This window comes from Camelus bactrianus, chromosome 13 (genome assembly GCF_048773025.1).
Source record: "Camelus bactrianus isolate YW-2024 breed Bactrian camel chromosome 13, ASM4877302v1, whole genome shotgun sequence".
Taxonomy (NCBI): Eukaryota; Metazoa; Chordata; class Mammalia; order Artiodactyla; family Camelidae; genus Camelus; species Camelus bactrianus.
Genome location: NC_133551.1, coordinates 29,437,892 through 29,461,750, shown reverse-complemented (window position 1 = coordinate 29,461,750; position 23,859 = coordinate 29,437,892). Strand labels below are relative to the sequence as shown.

The following is a 23,859-nucleotide window of genomic DNA, read 5'->3' as shown; positions in this document are numbered from 1 at the left end:
TTTGAGTCACTGAAGACTCAAAGTCTCTTTGGAAGAAGATGATAGAATAATGATGGAGAGTTTAATGGGATAAAAACTCTCCCCCTCCACTTGCAGTTGAATATGTTTAAATGAAATGTGTACATCAGTAGACATAGCAATCATTTCCTCCAGCTGCCTCATATTTTAGAATCAACTAGGAGGGAACCTCCCATTTATATTCCTTCCTTTAAAGAGTTCCTGTCCTTAATGTGTTTAGTATTTTTTAAATGTTTTAAAATAATCATATATAATATAATCATCCTGAAAAATAGGAAATTACAGAAAAAGAAGAAAAAATAACTGTAATTCCATAATCCAAAGAAACCACTATTGATATTTTGGTGTATTTTTCCACGTATGTTTTTTGTTTGGCCAGTATAGGTGAGCACTAGTGCAGTGGTCCTCCAAGTACTTTCTTTAAATACTCTTAAATTAAACTTTAAAAATTATGAACCTCTTTTCATATTTTTAAATTAACATCTAAAATATTGAACATAAGTCTAAAGTTAACTTCCTTTTAAACAGACAATAGAAATTATTGAACGTTTTAGAAGATGAAATAAGTGAGACTAGTCTGTAATAGGAACAAATATGCCATGATACAATTTGATAATATAACCTTTACTTTCAATCAAGTACAGCAAATTTGAAAATCAAGTAAAATTTTACACACCAATTTTATACAATATGTGTAGAAAAAAATGTGATAGTCCATCAAAAATCTCACTTACATTTAAGAGTATAACCAGTAAGTTCCCCACACTGCTTCTGATGCCCAGCATTCAGACTATTCCAAAATGGACCCAAATAGTCCCAAATTGGCTAAAATTTAGAGTATGTCAACCTGGGCTGAAATACAAGTATTTTAGTAAGCTTCACTTTTCTAAAAAATGTATACAGTGCTGGAAAAGATTAGAAGCCGTATGAGTTTAAAGTGCCTTAATTAGTTATCCAAAAAGTCCTCTCTGAAACCAGTATTTCCATTTCTCTCTTTGTTTGGGAACCTGGAACTAATTACACCGAGGGCAGTGCACAAAACTGAGATTTGGGATAGCGGGATACTGTTCTTTATGCAGTGAAAAAATGACTACTGTGAACCCCGGCTCATTCTCAGAGAAATCAAATTTAGGAAAGGGCACACTAGGAACTCGAGAATCTGAAAATTGATCTTAAAAGTACGCATGAAGTCTCCAGGAGCTAGAGTTGTACACTGAAAGTTTTGAATTCACTCCAATACTTAGCATTCTTAAGTCTCTAACAAGCTCATAGGAAATAAGGTAAAGTTGATCTTTAATGCACACCTCACAGGAAATGGTGATGATTCAGCCAGTAGCATCCGTTCCTCCAAATGAGCTGAATAAGCCATAAGGTGTTCAATGCTGAGAAATATCGAGCAGCTGCATGAAAGTATCATCCTTTGGATGAGTCAAAAGATTTATGGTCTTTACTTCTCCTCAAAGCATCTGCATAACTCTTTATGAATAATGTCATTATTAATTCAGTAGTTCAGAAAAGTAGTAAAGTGACACCTTATTTATCTGGCATATTTGAAGAATGAGGTTTTCCAGGTTAAAGTATCCTTAAGATAATTAAAACATATCACTTTGAGGCCATGAAGTTAGAAAAGTAAGTTCAATATTTTGGATAAAAAGTTTTCTGAAATGAGTAATATTTTCTGTTACCTTCTTAATAAAGACTATAGAACCAAAGTTGTACTTTTCGTAATTACTCAGAGTTCTGAGTGTTGAAAAGTAGGGCAGGCCCAACAGTGAGCTAGGCACGACTGGTGAAGCCAAGTGGATATGGTGTGGTTCACACCTGACTGGAGATAATGGGGTAGCAGTAGCGGCAGCTGAAAGAGGGATGCTGGTACCATAAAAAGGCAAAAGATTTATGCGATCTGAAGAGAAACCAGAGTATCTGGTACCACAAAATCTAGTTCAGAGTCACAAGCATGAGCTCAAACTGGAGGGAACAGGTGAGTCATTTACCCAGATCAGGTAAACTTTGCCCTATAGGAGTTGGCACTCAGGGCTAAAGCCTGATAAAGTGTGGAACTGAGACTCTCACATATTTCTCTCTGCTCCCCTGTGTTCATATCTTTCCATTAGCATTTTATTATTTTTCATTGTGATTTTTAAATACAACTTTCTTTCCCAATTCAGGGTCCTCAAAAGCCATTCACATCCTCTTCTGTAGTCACAAGCGGGTCTATGCTGGCACACAGAAGGCACTTAAGGAATATGCAGCCCCTTCATTAGGCCTGTAACAACTGGAAGGCAGGAAGGCAATTATCCAACTAAGCCTTCACTTCAATGGCACCTACAATCTACATTATATTGAAGAGCGCACAAGAGTTCTTTACTCCAGGATCAAGCTCCTTAACGCAGTAGATACAGAAATAATCTTAAATAGGTCCAAGGAGTGGCTCACTGCCCAAGTCCATCCGCAGTCACAGTGGGCTTTTCTTCTCTTGTCCTCAGTTTCAGGGGGCTCACACATGTGGTTGCCTCTCTTTTGGTTGTTTAAAGGAACTTGGAGGACGAAACCACTTTCCTAGCCAAACATTTATTAAATAATTAGAGTTTCATTCTACCATGAATTGGGAAATCATTTCAAAACATTTTAAAGGCCCTCTTTTGTCATCTTGGGTTGATCTGTGACTGCCCAAGGAGGAAGGGGATGTGTGTCCTGTCCTGGGCAGGGAGTGGGGAGGGATGTAGCCACACTCTAGTCCTTGTGGTACAGTAAGCCTTCTCAAATGTGGCTGATTTGAAATGAAGCTGTTGCCCATCTTCTTGCCTTCAAAAAACAAGTCATCCAACCACCCCTCAGGCTTCCCGCCCTCCCATAATATTGATTTCCCTATTTCAAACAGAATTGCTAGATTACTTTGGCACAAAATTTGAAGCCTTTCAAATCAGGTCACCCTAATGGGATTTCCATAATCTGCGGTACCTTCAAAGGGATGGTTTAGGAGCTTTACACATGATAATATTCAGACACTCTCCCCTACTAAAGCCACTTCAAAGAAATGCAGTAATCTGAGTATAAACAGTGTACCTCTTATGCAAGCACAAATTCAAGGCAGTTCCCTAGTCTTCCTCTCTAACCAGATTATCTGCCCTAAACCAGGCCCATTTAATAGTGCTGGGGCTGCCATCAATTCCCTATACCAAGGTGGTAGGTTTTCCACCTCTATTCAGAATCAGGGAGTCACTAAGTTGCCATTTCAGGGATCAACAGGCCACTCCTTGTTCTGCTCATTCCCACCCATATGTAGCATCTGAGTCCTGAAGACAGATCCCTCTAGGCCTGCTCTCCAATGAGTCGACCAGTGTTGCTAGGCAACAGTTTAACATTCCAGGTCTTGGTCCAGCTATACTTCTTAAACTGGGGGATCCTAATCAATCCACTTCAAGAAGTTCCTTCTAGTAGTCAGTCAGTTTATTGCAATATCTGTTGCCTCTGGATAGGGAAACTGGAGATACTTTCAATCCACAATAGGCAGGTAAATTTATAGAAAAGCACAACTGCATAAGGACTACAGTTCTAGCTGTTTCCTTCTGAAGTTCCCTAAAGTGGATTTAAAAAAAAAAGAGTTGGGAAAAAAATCTAAATGTTGCATTATAATGTACTTACCCTGATGATGTGTTAACTTAAAATATACTTGCTAATTTAATATATGTTTTCAAGCTCATGCATTTTACACTCAGTCACCCTTTTATACCTCTCAGCCAACAACTATTCCACACTTTAAACAAATGCTAGAGAAAAATTTGAAATTGTGTGACTTTTAGGAAATAAACAAGGTTTATTACTCTCAGTCTTATAAGAGGGTGCCAATATATCTTCCAAACTGGAATAATTTTGAAAATAAAATGCAATGTTACATATAATTACTCTGGAACAAGTTTAGATCTGACTGTCCTGGGCACCCAGATGGCAACTCTGCCTATGGGGTGAAAGCGAAGACAATGAGTCTTGATGCTTTCTGATTAGCAAATGAAGTCAAACTACTTACAGATGAGATTTTATACAGTTGATCTGCATCCTTGCATCCTTCTGCTTCTGTATTTGTGAATTTATCTACTAACTAAAGTTTGTTTGTAACAACAGAATCAATTCTTGCAGCACCTTGTTGGTCATTTGCAAAGATTTACAGAATGGTGAAGGACTTGAGTCACCCCATGTGCAAGTTCCTTGCTAACAAACTTGTTTCAGCCCTCATACTGTAAACAAGTGTCCTTTCTGAAGTCTATTTAGTGTTATATTTTTCACATGTTGTACCTTTTGCTGAATGTGCGGTTTAAAATGCCCCCCAAAGTATAGTCCTGAAGTACTGTCTAGTGTTCCTAAGTACAAGAAGTCTGCAAAGCACCTTATAAAGAACATCTGTGTTACAAACTACTATATTGAAAATAAACAACAATGTACTACTGTATAGCACAGGGAACTATATTCAATAGTTTATAATAACCTATAATGAAAAAGAATATGAAAAAGAATATACATATGTATGTATAAGTGAATCACTATGCTGTACACTGGAAATTAACATAACATTGTAAATCAACTATATTTCAATTAAAAAAAAGAGGCACCCCCCCAAAAAAAAAACACCCGAAGAACATCCATGTTAGTTAAGCTTTGTTCAGGCATGAATTATAGTGCTGTTAGAGTTCTATGTTAATGGGTCAACAATATAGATTAAATAAGGTGTCTTTAAACAGAAACACACATCACACATAAAACAAGATTATGTATTGACTCACTGATAAAAATGTAAGCAGAGGTTCACAGGACAAAAAAAAATCATTAAGACAATGAATGAATTGGAATTAATCAAAATTTTAAAATTCTCTCAAAAGATGTTGATAAGAAAATGAAAAGATAAGACACAGACTAGGACAAAATATTTGCAAAACAGATATCTGATAAAATACTGGTTTCCAAGCCTTATAAAGAACTCTCAAAACTCAGTAACAAGAAAAACAATAAACCATTAAGAATGGAAGAAAGATTTGAACATACTATTCACCAAAGAGATGCACACGGCAAGCATGTTTGAAAAGATGTTTAAGAACTACCACCAGCCCCCATTAAAATAAATAAATGGATCCTGATTTGCACTGAGCTGTCCATCAATCTCATCTCCACTGTCCAAATTCCTGAGAGACATCTTTTTCTTTATTTTCTAGTCTAGCTCACTGCAATCTCCCTTCTTACCTTCATTTCTTTTCTGAAACTGTTCTCAGGGAAGACTGACTATTGTCAAACCCAACACTTCCTTTTAGTTCCTATCATGTTCAATCTCTGACCGTTTGACACTGGTCACACACTCCTTGTATATCTTCTTGCCTTTTGGTCAAGATTTGCTGGTTCTGGCCACCAACTCCCTTCCCTTATCTCTCTGGATGTTCTCTCTGCGTTCTCTTATTCTAATCTTACTTTTAATACTATTGACATGCTGAAATATTCTAAATTTAGATCTCCAGATCAAACTTCTCTTGCAAGTTTAGCAATGTCTACCACAGCCTACCAGACAGTTCTCTCTGAACATGCTGTAAGCCCCTCCAAGTCACCATGACCAGAACCAAACTCATCACTCCCCACCCTCACTCCTTTTGTGTGCTCAGTTAATGCTGTTATCTACTGGGTCAGCAAAAATAGCTACCAGAGTCCATATTCACGCTCCTGGACTCTCAACCCCCATGCACAGGTTGTTCACTGCACAACTCCTGTCCAGTCAGCCTCCTCAGAACTCTCAATTGTGTCTCCTCCTCTCAGTTCTCACTGCCTTTGCTTTGCTTTAGACCTTCATCAGTTTTGCTTTTTCCATAGCCTCCTAACTGGACTCTTCATCTTCATTCAATTCTCCACACAATAATTAGAATTATCTTTCTAGAATTCAATCTGATTACGTATTTCTCTGCCTAACAATCTTTGCTATCTCTGACTGACTTCCAGGTAAAGGTGGCACTACTTAGCAGGAATACAGAGCCCATTACATTCTGCCACTGACCTAATTTTCCAGCTCAAATCCTTTTCCCTTCAACCTGTAGAAACAGTTGCCAGTCCCAAAGCATCTGTATCGCTTGCACCTTCTGTTCTCAGCATGTGAAATGTTTTCCCATGCCCTGTCCTTCACGGTTTAGAAAATTGTTACTAATTATTATAACGCAGTTGACAAAGACACTCTTACCTGTGTATTCCAGTGGGTCTCAGCCCTGATCTTTCATTATAATCACCTGGGGTAGCGCTTTTAAAAATATCTGTGCCCAACTTCTACCCACAGAAATTCTGATTTTATTGTGTACAGTGAACATAGGAATGTTTTAAATATTCCCCCAGAGTATTCTAATGTGCTAGGTACTAAAGATACTGAACATTAAAAAGACAGTATGAAGTTTCTGACTTCAAGAGATTCACTGTGGAGGAAATAAGTAAATTAACTGTCATTCACAATAGAAAGGAGTACATAGAGTGAAAAGAAATTCACGTGGAATGAATAAAGGAGGCGGGAAGAAAAGGAACCCCAGGAAATGCCCCTGGTGATGCTTACTATAAACCAACCAAATAATTTAGTAATTTTTAATTTGGTCATAGAATTCTGCTAAACTATGACCAGTAGTTCAAAGCCACTGAACTGTATCTTCATCACTATAAGCAATACAATACAAAAAAAATATAATTAATCACCATTATATCTTTAATGCCCAGAACAATACCTGGCACGTATTAAATGCTCAAAATGCTTGTTAAATACATAAACAGTCAAGAGAAGCATTTAAACTTTCTCTTCTTAAGAAACAGGTTTATAGTGGATATGAATGTTGGTTGCAAATTAAAACTGAGCATCTTGTTTTTGGTGCCAAAGATTTTCCTAGATAAAGCATATATATGTGTTCTACTTCTTGAATGAGACAAAGATAATTTTAAAGTAAGATCAGAGGAAGAAAAGTACTGACAAGGCAGTTCACTTTCAGTAATCTGGGTTTTCCCAAATAGTGACATAAGACAAAAGAGCCAGTCATTTTGAGTTGGACAGTTTTGAGTTCCTCTTCAAGAATCTGAAATGTAGGTCAGGGCTTTGCTGACATTTCCATTTGCCTTGTGGCTGAAAATCTGAAGTGATCATTGACAGGCAAGCAGTGAGGGAAGAAGACGTGGCACCGGCGACAAGGGAAGCAGCCTGGCTCAGAGGTGGAATGATGCACTTCAAACAGGTTGGAAGGTAAAGAGACAGTGATCATCCAAATACTCAAACCCAGCTGTATTTCCTTTTGGAAATACATGGGCTAAGCTGTTTTCTCTTATAAGTTCTTGTGATATTTCATATAGTGGTTACTGATAAAAGTTGAATCTGTAACATTGTCTGGCATCACATTGCTTTAAATATTATTGCATATATTCTATTTGGTGTGTAGTTAACTCCTTATCAGGAGCATTTTAGGGCATGTTTTGCCTATTATTTATAAAGTGAAGACCTACTATTGTTAACAAATTATGAAAGGATCCTTATTTTCATAAGTCATGGGGACCCCAACTTTTAAAAATGTTATCCGATATCTTGTGCTATTTAATGAGTCATGAGTTTTGTTGTTTTAAATGAAAAGCTCAGGTTTTACTAAACACATTAAAAATAACTGAATAACACTGATTATTGAGTAACTGAATTATTCAATAATAGGAGTAGCTAATTAACTGATTAATGTAACTCCAATTGTAAACTAATGACAATATTGCTTGGAATTTCTATGTGTTTCTTTTGAGCTCTCTACAGATAAAACGGCGTTCTGTCAATTTCACTAGTGATAGTACATAAAAGCCGTGGCCTCGCTTCCTCTTTCTTCATTTTGAATGCTTTTTCTCTCGAAGTTCTGATATTTTTGGCTTTACCCAAGTTTTACTCATCAAAGATGGATATTTCTGGGCCTTGACAGGCATGTAAACCCAGCCTGGAGAACTGAGCATCAGAAATTAGAGCAGAAAGAGATTTCTGACGAGAGACTAGATTAGGAGGAATTATACTTTATCAAGGGTCAAAATGTCTTGGTAGGGTGATTCACAGTAGTTTTGGAAGGGGATAAAATTCTATTCTTTTGCTTTCCTCCTCAACCCGTATTGTACCTCCTTACATACCAGTGACCCTTCTTTGCCTTGTTTCCTTCCCTCCTGCCTTCCTTCTTTCCTTTCTTCTAACTGAAGGTCTCCTAACCAAAGGTTCTCATCAAAAACAACTGTTAGAAAAAAGGTTATGCTTTGTCAATCATTATTTCATTAAGATATTACAATTTAAACATTTTTCATTATTTTTTTCCTAGAGGGCGACAAAGAGCTTTTTCCCGCTTTGAGACATGAATCAGGTCACAATTCAATGGGATGTGGCCATAGCACTTTACATATTCTTCAACTGGTGTCATGGAGGTAAAGTATTTTGAGTACCCATTGCTATCTTTTATTCAAATGAAACAGTGAGTGTTTATTATGTTCAAGGCATTATGCATCTCTGAAGAATCAAAAATTATTAGATTGGGAAAAATTACCACATACGTGAAAATTGTGTGGAATGAAACAAAGTCCAACCTCCTTCCTAACGCAGGATTCCTTTATTAAGCAGCCTTAATGGACAGACCTTTAATTCATATATCGACATATCCATGAAAGAGCTTATTACTTTGGCATGTTCTATCTTTAAACAATTTTAACTTATATGATAACTCATAAAATATTTGAATTTAATCCAGTTCCACAAACCATCTGTTGATGGTTACTGTGTGTGAAGTGCTGTGCTAAGCTTTGTGTTACTCACAACAGCTATGTGCAGTAGTATTGTGTGCTGTTATTATTCCTATCTTATAATTTACACAAACATCTGGCACTATGACAAAGGCATAGGCAGCTTTGAGGAATCCAGGAAGGAGACCATCAGAAGTTTAAGAAGGGCAGTGTTGGCACTTGGAAGTTTCTGGTGGGGGCATAGTGTCTTGGGCAGGTGACAGGGATTTATTTACAAGGAGACAAGCAACACCAAGGCAGGGTTCTAGACCTCAAAGGAAGCTTCGCAAATCATGCAGGTTACTCAGAATAGTGACAAAAGCAAAACTGTCTTCTGTAGGTTTGGATACATTTATGTTAGAGATACAGATGTAGCCCCACCAACAGAACTAGAACAAAATATTGGACACTTCCAGAGTCAGACCAACAGCTATCCAAGAAGACTTAGGAGAAATAAGACACCAGATACTTTTTCCAGCCGGAAATATGTAAACTATAAGTAGGACTTCTTTATACATCCAAGTGATTAATACAAAGCATAGAGAAATACGACAAGCCCGTGTGATGTGGCATTAGAGACCGACTTTCCATCTGTCTGTTAGAAATTATTTCATATAGTATTATTCAATCTGCTATGAATATTTTTAATATCATCCAGACTACATTTTCCAAGTTTTCTACTAGAATATTGTTACTGCTTTTTCAATAGCTTTGCTGAAATAAAAATATACTGTTTAGTATTCTTCTGATCAATCTAAAAAAAAGAAGAAATTATCATATTTATGACTTATTTTAACATATTGAAAAGAGAAATTAACATATTTTTATATAACTTATTCTTATATAATGCATGTTGACTCCTACTAATTACTGGTTTTTACCCTAGGTACTGAAAAATCATTGACTTACTAATTCATTCCTGAAGGTTGTGAAGCTCAGTGGTCCTGTGTTTCTGGGGTTCTTCTTTATTCCATTTTTGAAAACCAGGACAATATTTGTCCAAATCTGAAGTCTTCTGACATTTTTGTCATTTTCTATGCATTCTCAGACACTGCTCACAATGGTTTCATGACAGGATTCACATATTTTTTTGAGGTGCTTGAGATGCAGTTTGTCTGATCTTGAATTGCTGAACTTATTAAAGTAGTCAGGTGCTTTCTTAAAACTTCCTTTTCATGTCTTTGGCTTCAATTCCCTATTGATAATGATGGAATTGTTTTTATCACTATTTTGACATTTAAATATTTATAATTTATATGTAAATGCTCATTACATAAATGGACACATTAAATTACATTTATATCATACAGGAAGTTAATTCTTCAAGCTTTGAATTCCAAAAATAAGGTCTTTGTAAAATCAAATACTGACCTGCAATAATCACTATTTTGATTAGGTTTTAAGATATTTTAATACAAATATTTCCAGAAAAAGCCTAGAATAAATTTTCCTTGAAATGGATTTAATTGATGTTGCATTACCTTGTCATTTGAGTTTATTTAAAAATAAAACATTCATTATATAATTTTAAAACACAAAAATATACATGGTAGTGAAAAACATTAACACACAGAGATTATCATTGTTGATATCTTAGTGTATCTCCTTAACTCATTCATCTATAGTTATTTTTAGCATTGAGCCTATATTAAATATGTTGTTTTCCAACTTGCTATTTAACTTAAAAATATATTCTGAACATTTTCCCATATTATTAAATTAATTATGAATTTTAAGTGGTTACCAAGCAACAAATTTTTGCCATTAGTAACAGTACAATTTTATTCATTAAATTTATAATTTTCTGATAAAAGTAGGCTTTATCTGTAAAAGAATGAAAGATTGATTGAGTAGTTAGAGAATTTAGATTTGGATTTGGGTTTGCATTCTGCAGTGCTAATTGTTATTTCTAGTGTTACCTTTGAAAAACGGGGTAGCCTCATAATGCCTCAATCCTCATCTTTAAAATAGGAATGCTAATTGTATTCGCTCTTTAGACAGAAAAGCTTAAAATCTGACTCTAGTCTTAGAGAACATCAACCGAACGTGGTAAAAACATACTATTAATAAACTAATCGATTAACTAATACACTGAGTCCTTACAAACTCTTTTCCAATGTAAATCATTCAACTAACAACAACAAAAAAATTTTTAACGCAATAGCATATTCTTCTGAATCTCTTGTTTTAATATTTTACATGGAGTTTTTTTTTTTAACTATTTTTTTTTCCAGGAATTACAAATATAAACTGCTCTGGCCGCATCTGGGTAGAACCAGCCACAATTTTTAAGATGGGTATGAATATCTCTATATATTGCCAAGCAGCAATTAAGAACTGCCAACCAAGGAGACTTTATTTTTATAAAAATGGCATCAAAGAAAGATTTCAAATCACAAGAATTAATAAAACTACAGCTCGCCTTTGGTATAGCAACTTTCTTGAACCGCAAGCCTTTATGTACTGCACTGCAGACTGTCCTGAATATTTTCAAGAGACACTGATATGTGGAAAAGACATTTCTTCTGGATGTAAGTGTCGGGGCACATTCAAAATCCAAATGAAAGTCAGTCTAACAATTAACTGGAATTACCTATCTTGCCTAAAAATAGAGGAAAATTTATATAATTTGCTCCTTATATTAGTTTAATGTAGGAGTTACAAACTCTAATGTTTCCACAGACCAGGTTCATGAAATTTGTGAGTTAAGGAGGTGGGTGGGATCTGCGCAGAGAGGAAACCAGATAGTCTACGAGGCACAGCCTCTGTCCAGCTCCAGGGCAGGAGGATCCAGTATTCCTACATCTTTTGATTCTTCAAAAGAAAATGGGTGTGAATTTTCAATTGTGAATGCTACAAATTTCTTGAATGTTGCTAATGCATTCAAAAAAACAGCTTTCCAACACTAGTCTGACCAAACAGCACAAGTGAGGGGCGGCACCCTCAGATTCTAAGTGCTGCTCTTTCATCTCTTTTTCACTTAACGTTTTTCGTTTTCCAAATTAGTATCATCAAACTTGAAGCAGATCCGACTGAGAAATTTTGAGGTGAAGATTGAAGAAGGGAAAAAACAGCTGGCAATATTAGCTTTATGTCCTCACTATACTTCTTACCAGCTGTGTGACCTTGGGCAAGTTGCTTAACCAGTCTGAGTCTCAATTCTGTATCTGTAAAATGAGACTACTTATACTGGTAAGCACTGAATTTCAGTAATTTACTTGAAAATACACCACCAATGTGCCCAAAGCCTTTAAAATGCATCCTTTTGATAAAACATGGGGGGAAATTCTGCTACAATTCCCTGCTCCTAATGTCACTGCCCCAACTATAAATCATTATTTGTTACTACAGTTACTAAGAGAAATTTAATCAAGTTAATCTAAAAAATATTTGCTAAATTCAATTTGTGTTTATAACATTCTGGAGATGTTTAAGTTATTATAGTAATATGTGCTGACTTGTATAATTATATATTTAATTCTTGGTTCCTCTATTATGAAGGAAAAACTAGTAAGTTCAGCACTGTTTTAACCCAGAGACTCCCTATGGCATCTGGACCTATTTTCAGTGAAGATAGAGGGCTTTGAGTCTTTGTCATGCTCCCTTTCTCCATACTTTTGAGAATCAAATCTGAGTTCTTCCTCATCTCCGGTCCGTAGGTAAGGAGAGCAAGAGAACCCTAGAGGAGATATCCGAGAAGCAGGAGGCTTCCTTGTTCTAAAATAAGGCCATTGTCCTGCTTAAATCTGGGCACCTGATCTCCATCATTTTCAAGGGAAAGTGACAGAAGTGAACTGAGGAAGGATTTTAGCAGGTTTTGGAGTCAAAGAATAAACCTGGCAAACTTAAGCCTTAAACTGATAATAACATATGAAACTTGCCCTAAATTGTGGGAACTGAAACCCCAAGTAGACATCTTATCTGATGGATGAGGCCTTTTTAGCTTGTCCACATCCTCAGGAAACTCTTCAGGCTTAAACAACTCTTCATGCTTAAATTCTTTACTATCTATCCTTTGGGGGTTGGGTTGGGGTGTTGAGAGAGTATTTCTTTGGAGGGCAAATGAGCAACTTTCACAGTTTTCAATTTAAGCCAGAGGAAGGAAGAGGCAAAAGAAGTATGGTCTCCTTCCCTGTGTTGCAGATTACCGACAGATCACTGCCAACTGCTCTCTCAGAGTGGGCTGAGGCCCTCTGCCCCCAAACACAAGCACCAGGCAATGTCTAGGGTCAGGGAATGGCCTTTGCTCCCCTTCTAGGACAACGTATTCGAAGCACTTATAGTCTCTGCTGATGGCTGCTTAGAAAGAACATTACTCTTTCCACTTACTTGCTTTGTGACTTTTAACTTCTTACATAGACCTTGGGTTATGAGTGTGAAATTATAACTGCCATGTAAGAATTTACTCAACCCCCTGGATTCAAGAACCCCTGTGTTCTCAGACTCTGCATTCTTAGCAAACAAAACTTCCTATTTAAGTAGGTCAAGTAAAGGTTTTTGAGGGTTTTTGTGGTATTCTAGAAATCACATTGCTTTCACTGGATCACTGATTACAGGATATTCATCCTGTGAGCTTTACTGTGTCAAATGATTATCATCACTATTTTGAACCAAATGATAATGTGTATTTTTTTAGACTGGAGACAAATCATAAAAGAGAGAAGATAAATGAGTCTTTGCTTTCCCTAAAAAGATGTCGAAACATATTTAAAAGGCTCTGTACTTTCATATGTAATTTCTACAGTATAAATTTTTATTATTATCACAATTCTCATTTTTAGCCATAATTTTTAACAATTCTTAGGTTCTTATCTGTGATTAAATGCACACATATTATAAAAAGTTTGTTCTATCAGAGTCGCACCAATCATGGGATAAAACACTACAAGAAGTCTTTATTTATTTAAAAACACCAAATTAGAATAAACCACTCATGGAACAGTCGTATTTCCAATTAATCATTTATTTAAAAGTTTAAATACCTTTGACTTAAATTTTAACCATCTTTGATGATGATGTCATGATGAAAGCAGATTTGTTATCCAATCACAGGCCATGAATATTTGTCTTTAACATTGCTACTAAGTATCTTTAGTGATACAGTAGGCTAGTCTGCACACTCCTTGGGTAAGGAATGACGGAGTGGTCTTTGCCAGAAGCATTGTCCCTCTCTTTATTTTAAATTCTTCTCATTATCAAGACAATCAAGTCATGAAATAATCTTTATGGGGTGGTTAGTATGCACCAAAAAATGTGTTAAATAATAGATATTCAGAGAAGAGGCTTCTGCCTTCAAGAAGTTCTCAGTAGAAAATAATCCTTGTCTGGACTCTGAATTAACAAGAAACCTCGCCTGTGAACAGTGAGGGCCCCAAAAGTAGGGGAGGGATGCGAGCGGCAGGAGAGAGCAGGGTAATCTCTGGTACCTGGCTGTACAGGAGGTTTTTATCCGTGGACGCTGAATAACTTGGCAATGAGATCTAACAAAAGTCCGGTCTTACTCTCATAACCATACTCACATTCTCATCTTTAATAGCTCATCTTTTAATAGCTTCACATTAACAAATACTGCATTTATTTGCGTGTGTATATAATCTATTTGATCTTTTGCAAAGTTGATTAGCTGCCTGACATAACCCTGAGCATTCATGTCAGAGAAAATGCTGTGGAATAACATAGCCCAAAAGATGGACAGTTGCCTTTCATGATGACCAAATTAACGACACTGTCTGAAACCAGAAGAAAAAATAACTTCAGCACAAATCACTGTAAGCAATGAGGGACCCCAACTCAATCAATATCCACAATGACTTATATTTATGTTTCCATACTTACCTCCTTTAAGACTCAAAAAATTTTTAATTTCTTTCATCTTACTTGGAGTCCAGTTTCTCCCCATTGTTAAGTTAATGCTACAACTCACCAAAATGTCTTAAAACACTTTAGTGTGTTTAAAAATATGTTTAATCGTAAAATCAAATTGCATTCATGTAGAAAGTTTCTAAAAATTTGGACCATCGAAACAGAAACAGCCATCATCTCTATAATCCTATAATCTCACCGCTAATAGAAACTCTCTTTAGTAATTTTGAAAGTGTCTTTCAAGTTTCAGTTTCTCTCTTCCTGTCTGTCTTTCTTTCTCTCTCTCACTCTCTCTCTCCTCCTCTCAGACCTTTCTCTCTCTAACTTCCTCTCAGATGAGACCACTACACTATGTTATTTTGCAACCTGTATTTTTCACTTTATCATATGGTTTGTACTTCCTTACATAATCAATTTAACATATTTCTAGATGTTTAAAGATACAAAATTGTCTTCTCCACAACTTTGTTTTTGGATGTATTTGGAGAGTGTATTTTGAGGTATTAAGGTTGTTTGCAATTCTTCCATTATTATGAACAACACTTTGAGGCAAACCCTTTTAGCCAAATAACTACAAAATTTTGTTAAGGATGCATTTCTAGATGTAAAATTCCTGAGTTGCAAGATATAATTCCTTCTTTTAAAGACTGTGGTATGTAAAGTGCTCTCTCTAAAGACTGCAGCAATTTGCATTCCCACCAGCAGTGTGTTAGAAGATTTCTCTGAGTCCATTCCAGCACTGTGGATGAGCATTCTTCAAAATCCTTGACAATTTGACAGGTCTAAACGACATCTATTATTGTTTTAATTTGCAATGAGGATAAACTTAATCATATATATTTTTTCCTATTTTATAAATAATATTCTTGGTAGATGATTTGCAGGTAAAGTGTAGGAATATATTTGTATTTAAGATAAATCTTCAGCTATAACTTCAGATGCACAAATGTCTGCATTTTTATTCTTTTTGAGTCCCCATCCTCTCATTTTTCTTGTCACTTTCTGAGTAGTCGAGTTTCTTAGGCAGTATCACAAATGTCAGGACAGGCTGAGAGAGCCACACCTGAAAAGTGAGTATCTAGTAAATGCTCAGTATTTCTACACTTCTTTTTTGATCTTGATTCTTGGTGATTTATTATTGGATGATGTATCTGAAAAATCCAGACACAGTTCCTGTAGTTGTTGGGGTTTCATGGTCTTCAGAGGCTCCAAGGCTCAAACAGTGTCATCAGAACTCTCTCATCTTTTCTCATCTCTTGGGTTTTGTTTTCTCCTGTACTGGCTTCATTCTTAAATTGACTGTTTCACTATGACAGCAAGATGGCCCTCAGCAACTCACAGCTCACGTTACTCAGAGGCAGCAAGTTCAGAGGGGAGAAATCACCTCTTTTACGATGGCTCCAGAACAAGCCCCTTTGATAATTCTGATTGGTTCATCTTGAGTCATGTGTTCATTCCCAAGGGAAATACTCCAATTAGTCAGCCTAGGTCAAGGGCACACTTCTGTGTGATAGACAGCCCTTGGGGCAGGGGTGGAGTGGGGATGAGGCTGGGAGTGAGGGAGATGTCAAAAGGGAAAGATGAAAGCCGACAAAAACTAACGATGTTCTCCATAAAATGACCAGTCAGAGACAGAGCTGATGGGGTGAGAGAAGGGAGCTAGAGAAACTTGAAATTCAATTCTGTGAATGCCAAAATTTTAAAGATATTTTTTGTGGTAAAAGACACATAACATAAATGTAACATTTTAATCATTCTTCAGTATAGAGTTCTGTGACATTAAGTATACATTCACTTCACTGTGCAATCATCGCCATCATCTATTTCCAGGACTTTTTTCATCTTGCAGAACTGAAACTCTAAACAGCTCTCCATTTCCCACCTCCCCTCAGCCCCTGGCAACCAACATTCTACTTTCAGTCTCTATGGGTCTGACTGTTCTAAAGACTTCCTGTAAGTAGAACTATATAGTGTTTGTCCTTCCGTGACTGGCTTATTTTATTTAGTGTAATGTCACCAAGGTTCATTCATATTGTAGCATGTGTCAGAATTCCCTTTCTTTCTAAGACTAAATCATACTCCATTGTACAAACACCAGGCTTTTATTTCCCTAGTGGAATAGATGCCAGAGGAAGAGATATTTGTCAGAGTAGCAGCAACACACTGTAGAGAACCTTTCACATGAGCCAAAAGGCAGAGAGTTTTCAAGGTGGGAGTGCCCCAAATAGCAAACGCCGCAGAGGTTAAGAGTTACAATGACTGCAAAGAGATCATGGGATTTATTGATTAGAAAGCCACTGACGACCTTAGCAACAGTGCTTTTTGTGGAACTGTGGGTCTAAGTCTTGATTGTTTGGGGTTTAAGAGTAAATGGGAGATGAGGAAAAAGACCAGTATAATAGATTTCTTTTTTTTTAAGAAGGCACTTAAGAAAATGAGAAAAATACATTGGCAGCTAAGGGGACATAATATGGGGAAGGATCTTTTTTTTTTTTTTTTTTTTTTTTTGACTGGGAGGAACTTGATCACCTTAATATCCCCAAAAGATGGAGAAGATAGTAAAGTATACAAAGGAAAGTAGCAACATTTGACGGCAAAGAGGGCTGCAGGATGAGGTGGCCTGGTTTTCCAAATCAACTGGAAAGTTTAATCAACTAACTACTTTATAAAGAACTTTATGTTTCTGTGGTGGCTCCTAAATGATTCATTTTGTTGCAGATCCACCAGATGTCCCCGACAATGTAACCTGTGTCATTTACGAATATTCAGGCAACATGACTTGCACCTGGAATACCGGGAAGCCCACCTACCTAGACACAAAGTACGTGGTGTATGTGAAGAGGTAGGTTCCCTCCTCAACAGTCCCACCTGAGCAATTCCACGCCAGTCCAGCCAGCGCTATGCCTCCAGCAGAGAACCAAGAAACCAGCCTCAAACATTGAATGTGTCCTTATGATCCCCAACTCCCTAATTGTGACCAAGGAAGCTACCAAAACCCTCTTCAGACCACTGATATTTTTACTCTGTGGGGCAGCGTGTTCCATACTCTTTCTACCGTTTTTAGTCACTGGAGGTAACTGGGGGCAGGGGCCTAATGGGAAACAGCACAGCACAGTTTTTAAATGATCTTTGCTTAACTCTCAGCTCTATCTTCCTTCGAGGGTTTAGGCAACTTAATCTCTCCAAATTGCCATTTCTTTATCTTCAAAGTAGTTTAAAAATAGAACCTAATGCACAGGCTAATTCTAATTATTATAAGTGGAGTTTGGCTTTTGAAATGTGTATCCATATGTTGGCACTAGACTAATGGAAGCTATTAATTATTAATAATGATCCTCAAATCTTTAATTTGGTGTCTGTATGGCCTGACCATCCTTCCTGGTTTGCCTGAGACTAAGGGGATTGCCGGGACACAGGGCTTTCAGTTTTAAAACCGAAAATAATAATTGAATGAAAGTAATAATTTTCTAATTTGAGTTGAGGAGGGCTTTGTGGAAATGCCCTTTTGTTATGTTCTAACAATAACTAGACTTCAGGAGCCAGACAATCATGCAGCCAAAATCTCTTCAGTTTTATGCTTTGAGACAAATGATCATAAAAGTTATATTACTTCATACAAAATTTCACTATATCCATGTATGTCAGTCTGTTTTGGACTCCTCTGCCAGGGTTAAAGATGGAAAGAATACCATTCATTTGGGGGAAAAAATTGTGAGCAAACTGGGCTAGGTTGGTCACCCTATCCTGTTTTGTTTCATTTATTTTTTTTTTAAAGAATGCCTCCAGTTTTATACAGTTGACCCTTGAAAAATGCAGGGGCTAGGGGTGCCGACCCCTGCATGTAACTTTTGATTTCCCCACTTAACTACTAATAGCCTACTGCTGACCAGAAACCTTACTGGTAACATAAACAGTTGATTAATACATATTTTGTACGCTACCTGTATTATATACATTGTATTCTTACAATAAAGTAAGCTAGAGAAAAGAATATATTATTAAGAGAGTCATAAGAAAGAGAAAATACATTAATACTGTACTGTATTTATTGCTACCATAAGTTTATGTTGTCTGTTTACAAGATGAATCATGTTAGTACCTACATCAATACCATCTTACATGATACAAAACACTGCAGTACTACTAACACTAGATAACAAAAATTAAAAGGTCATGTGAGAAAGCAATTCATGTTCATTTACAGGTATAGCAATTCATGCCTTGATAGGGAAGCAGCAGCAGTGTGATTGTTTTACAGTGGCCTTGTGCAACTGATACGATCGCATCACGGTAGCCTAGCATACATTAATGAATAAATCATCATAAAAATTTTATGGCATAGAGTATCACAGTCATATTCATAAAACAATATTGCACACTTTGTTACATTTAAAAAAAACACCTGTGATGATAGGCTGATACACAGTTTCTCCAATTATGAGAAAGACTCATACCGTATGGTGATGTAATTATTTGAAAGCCAAGTTATAAAACAGTAAGAAAACTAACACATTAATTTTATATTAAATATCACTCACCTATGCCTATGTAAGGATAGACTAGTATCTACATATATTTTATGCACTTATGACATTTTTTTCTTAATTCTTTTGATATTTCTAGGTATGCAGTTATTCTGAGTTTTTTTCAAATTGTCTCAAATATCCCCCCAAATTTCCAATAACCTTATTGAAAAAAAATCAGTAAGTGGATTTGTGCAGTTCAAATAGTGTTGTTCAAGGGTCAAGTGTATTTGAAGTATACTTTTTTCCTAGTGATGAGAAAAGTTTCACAAACTACTTCTTTTTTTTAAAAAGCATTTATTGGACTCCTACTGTTTGCTAAGCACTGTTTGCAAAAGCTTTATATGAGCTACCTCATTTAATCCCGTATACAGCTTTGTGTGGCACATGGGATTATTTTTCCGATTTTTGTAGATATGATGACTGTGACAACCCGTTGGCTAGGTTAGGTGATGTGTCCAGGGTCATGCAGCTAGAAAGGGAGACGTGAAATTTGAACCTGAGGTGGCTTGACTGCCTTCTTCCTAATTTGGACTTTTCTGCTGAACTGCTATGGGGACCCAGATCACAGGGTGTATTTGAGAGATGCCATCCAGGTGTCTTGACTTCGGAAGGGAATAATCTTCCAGTCCTGCTCTCTTTCTCTCCACCTGTTAGATACTCAGAATAATTTTGATTAAGTGAAACATGAAAAGTTAACACCTATCCATTTTAGAAATTCTGGGTAAAAACTACACAGATATTATAAATATACTGCTAAGCCTGGAGTTACTGGCTGCACGCCATGGGCAAGAAGCTCTTAGTTTTCTCTCTAAGCAGATGTATGATCAGGTATGAGAGGGATGATGGAAGCACTGAGGTCAGGGATGGGTTGTGTTGACAAATAATACACAGTAGGCTAAGCACTGCACCCCATACTTCACGTGCATTACATCTTCAGTTCTCAACCTGTACAGTAACTATTATCATTGTCCCCCTTTTACAGAGCGTGTTACTTCCCCAAAGTCCCTTGGCTATGATGTAAGGGAGTCAGGATTCTCACATGTGTCTGAGGCTTAAACTCTCCTCCTTGCCTCTGGGGTAAGGTAGTCCCCTGGAGATGGAAAGAGGCCATGAGGACAAGAAAACGAGAGTCTCACTGCAAAGGCAACTTTAGGAATGTGTGAATGAGGGCAGCATGGGGGCAAACCCCACAGTTCAAACTCACAGAAAAGCCAAACAGTGCCAGACTGACAGAGAATGCCTAGTGCCTTGCTATCTCCCAGAACTTTTACTATCTCGTGGACTCACTGATCTTGGTTGGTTGGTTAATTCTTTTTCTTTTAATATAACAGCTTGAGTATAATTTACATACCATACAATTCATCTTATTTAAAGTGTACAATTCAATGATTTTATTATATTCACAGAGTTGTGCAACCATCACCGCAGTATTAGAACATTTTTATCAAGCCAAAAAGAAACCCTGTCTCCATTAGCAGTCACCTCCCATTTCTCCTCAACTCTCCCAGCCCTAGGCATCCTCTGTGGACTTGCCTACTCTGGATGTTTTGTATTAAAGAAATAATTCAATTCATGGTCTTTCATGACTAGCTTCTTTCACTTAGCATAAAGTTTTCAAGGTTCATCCACGGTGTAGCATGTATCAGTACTTCATTCCTTTTTATGGCTGAATAATGTTCCATTCATATGGCTATATTACATTTAATTTATCCATTCATTAGTTGATGGACATTTGGGTTATTTCCACTTTTTTGGCTACTATAAATAATCCTCTACTAACATTCATATACAAGACTTTGTATAGATATATGTTTTCATTTGTCTTGAGAATTTACTTAGGAATAAATATGCTGGGTCATATGGCAACTCAGTTTAAACCTTTGAGGAACTGCCATACTTTTTTTTTTTTTTGATGTATAGCTGATTTACAACACTGTAATAGTTTCAGGTGTACAACACAGTGATTCAATATTTTTATAGGTCATACTCCATTTAAAGTTATTACAGGATAATGGCTCTATTTTCCTGTAGTGTACAATATATTTTTGTTTCTCATTTATTTTATACAATATATTTTTGTTTCTCATTTATTTTATACAAAATGTCTCTTAGTCCCATACCCCTATCTTGTGCCCCATTGCCTCTCCCCACTAGCAATCACTAGTTAGTTTTCTACATCTATGAGTTTGTTTCTGTTTTGTTATATATATATGTTTGTTTTATTTTTTTAGATTTCACATATAAGTGATAATAGAGTATTTGTCTTTGACTTATTTCACTAAGCATAACACTCTTTAGGTCCATTCATGTTGTTGCAAATGCATAATTCCATCTTTTTATGGCTGAGTAGTATTCCATCTTCCTTATCCATTCATCTGTTGACATACACTTAGGTTGCTTCCATATCTTGACTATTGTAAATAATGCTGCTATGAACACTGGGGTGCATGTATCTTTTCAAATTAGTATTTTCATTTTCTTCAGATGTATACCGAGCAGTGGAATTGCTAGATCATATGGTAGTTCTGTTTTTAGTTTTTTTGAGGAATCTCCATACTGTTATCCATAGTGGCTGCACCAACTTATAGTCCCACCAACAGTGCACTAGGGTTTCCCTTTCTCCATAACCTCGCCAACATTAGTTATTTGTAGACTTTTTGATGATAGGCATTCTGACAGGTGTAAGATGGTATCTCATTGTTGCTTTGATTTGCATTTCTCTGGTGATTAGTGATGTTGCATTTTTTTCATGTGCTTGTTGGATATCTGTCCATCTTCTCTGGAGAAATGTCTATTAGTCTTGTGCCCATTTTTAAGCTGCCATACTGTTTTCTAAAGCAGCTACACCATGACATTCCCACCAGGAATGTATGACGGCACCAACTTCTCCACATTCTTGCCAACATTTGTTATTATTTTGTTGGTTATTGCCATGCTAATGGGTATGGGTTAATTCTCTTAAATCCTGACAATGTGCCTTCTTAGGTTTCTGACAATAAAATTGTGCTGTAAATTTGGAACAGGCATACCATAATTTAAGAAAATATATTTGTTAGATAAACACTTGTCAACCACCCTCTAAATTCCTACTTAGTATCATAAAAATGTTCTCCTAATATTTAAAAAATTATTATATATTTCTTTTAAAATACCTTAATGCATTAAAATTCCATATGTCTAAATTATTTACATGTGGTTTTTGAGGGACACATATACTTTATCAAGTGAGGAATACTTGCAGTAGCTATGAGTACTGAGGTTCTTTTCAGTACTCAAAAAGGCACTTTGAAAGTCTTAAGAATAGATTTATTAAAGAGAAACTTTCAGAGATATCCATTGGAAAGAGCAGGGGGTTTAGAGTTTTATGTTTGATTTTCAGTTCTGAGACTTAACAGCAGGGTATCTTTTATGGTACAAATATATGAAAACCCAAGTGCTGTGACTTAAACAGACAAGGCTTTATTTATATCAGGCCCATAGTGGTAGGCAATCTAGAGCTAGCATGTTAATTCAATGATACCCTCAAGGACCTAACCTCTTTCCACCTTTCTCCTCCGCAGTCTTTAGTGTATTGGCCTTAATTCTCAGATGCTGCACATCCAGGCCTCTCATCCAGTTTTCAGGCAGGAAAGTGGTGAAGGGAAAAGGACATTCTCCCATGGACTTCCACTTGCATCTCATTGGCCAGAACTGAGTTACACGTCTACTCTATCTGGATGGGAACCTGGGAGAAGGGCATTGTGGATGGAGTTCAGTACTGCCATCTAACAGTATCTGCCACAGTTGCTAGCCAGGTGATCTTGGAAAATTTATTTAGCTTTGCTAAGCCTCAGCTTCCTGTGCAATGAGGATAAGTAATACCAGATCAAGTGTTATAAAACATAAAAGAAAGCAAATTTTAGGAAATGGCCCACAAATAGGAAATACTTAGAAACTGATAAAAAGGTAATGTTAGAGTATTAGAGTATTATGGTGAAACACAAGGATGATTCCCTAGGCCTGTTTGACTTGTTCTAAAATCAAAACCTGATTGATTTGGGAGAGATTAATGTAAAGCCATTAGAAATGATCATTTGCAGGATATTATAAACAATAATTTTATTTACATAATTTTCAAGTAGCAATAATTTTGGACTGATGACTAGTTAGAAGGAATGTTAAATGTGCTCTAATAAGATTAATTTTCTAGCTGTTGTACACATGTCAATAGTAAAGTCACTCATTTATTCAAACTAGAAATGTATATTCAATGTGGGCAAGAATTTTTGTTTGTTTTGTTCAGCCATATATTGCTTGACCCTGGAATGGGGCCTGGCACATAATAAGTGCTCAATAAACATTAATTGAGTGAGTATTCTGATAACTAGAAATAGACATTGCCTGCATCCTCCTTTCACAGTCTAGTCAAATAATAATAACATAAGGTCCTATATATTTTAAAAGATTTTTATTGTCTTTCCTAAAACCAAGACTAAATTATAGCTAAACTCAAGCAAACCTAGCCCAAATTCTTAATTAACTGAGTCCAGATTAATGTAATTTTATCATATTTTAAAGAAGACATAAAAGATGTGGAGGGTTAGCATAAAAACAAATGTTCTCCTCTAGCAAATTCAAAGAATGAGCTTCTGTAAGCACAGACAAACTGGAAAAGAAAATAAACATCTGT

At 36.3% G+C, this 23,859-nt stretch overlaps 1 protein-coding gene across 1 annotated transcript in view; it reads left to right on the top strand.

Annotated features, from left to right (window-relative positions):
- The first annotated feature begins 6,828 nt into the window (after positions 1 to 6,828).
- The window catches only part of IL23R (interleukin 23 receptor), a 60,711-nt gene continuing 43,680 nt past the window's right edge, over positions 6,829 to 23,859 (top strand). The window contains exons 1-4 of the mRNA XM_010963436.3: positions 6,829 to 7,258; positions 8,349 to 8,451; positions 11,037 to 11,333; positions 17,383 to 17,506. Coding sequence (XP_010961738.1) covers positions 8,382 to 8,451; positions 11,037 to 11,333; positions 17,383 to 17,506 — 491 coding nt within the window. The 5' untranslated portion in view covers positions 6,829 to 7,258; positions 8,349 to 8,381. The remainder of the gene's footprint in view (positions 7,259 to 8,348; positions 8,452 to 11,036; positions 11,334 to 17,382; positions 17,507 to 23,859) is intronic.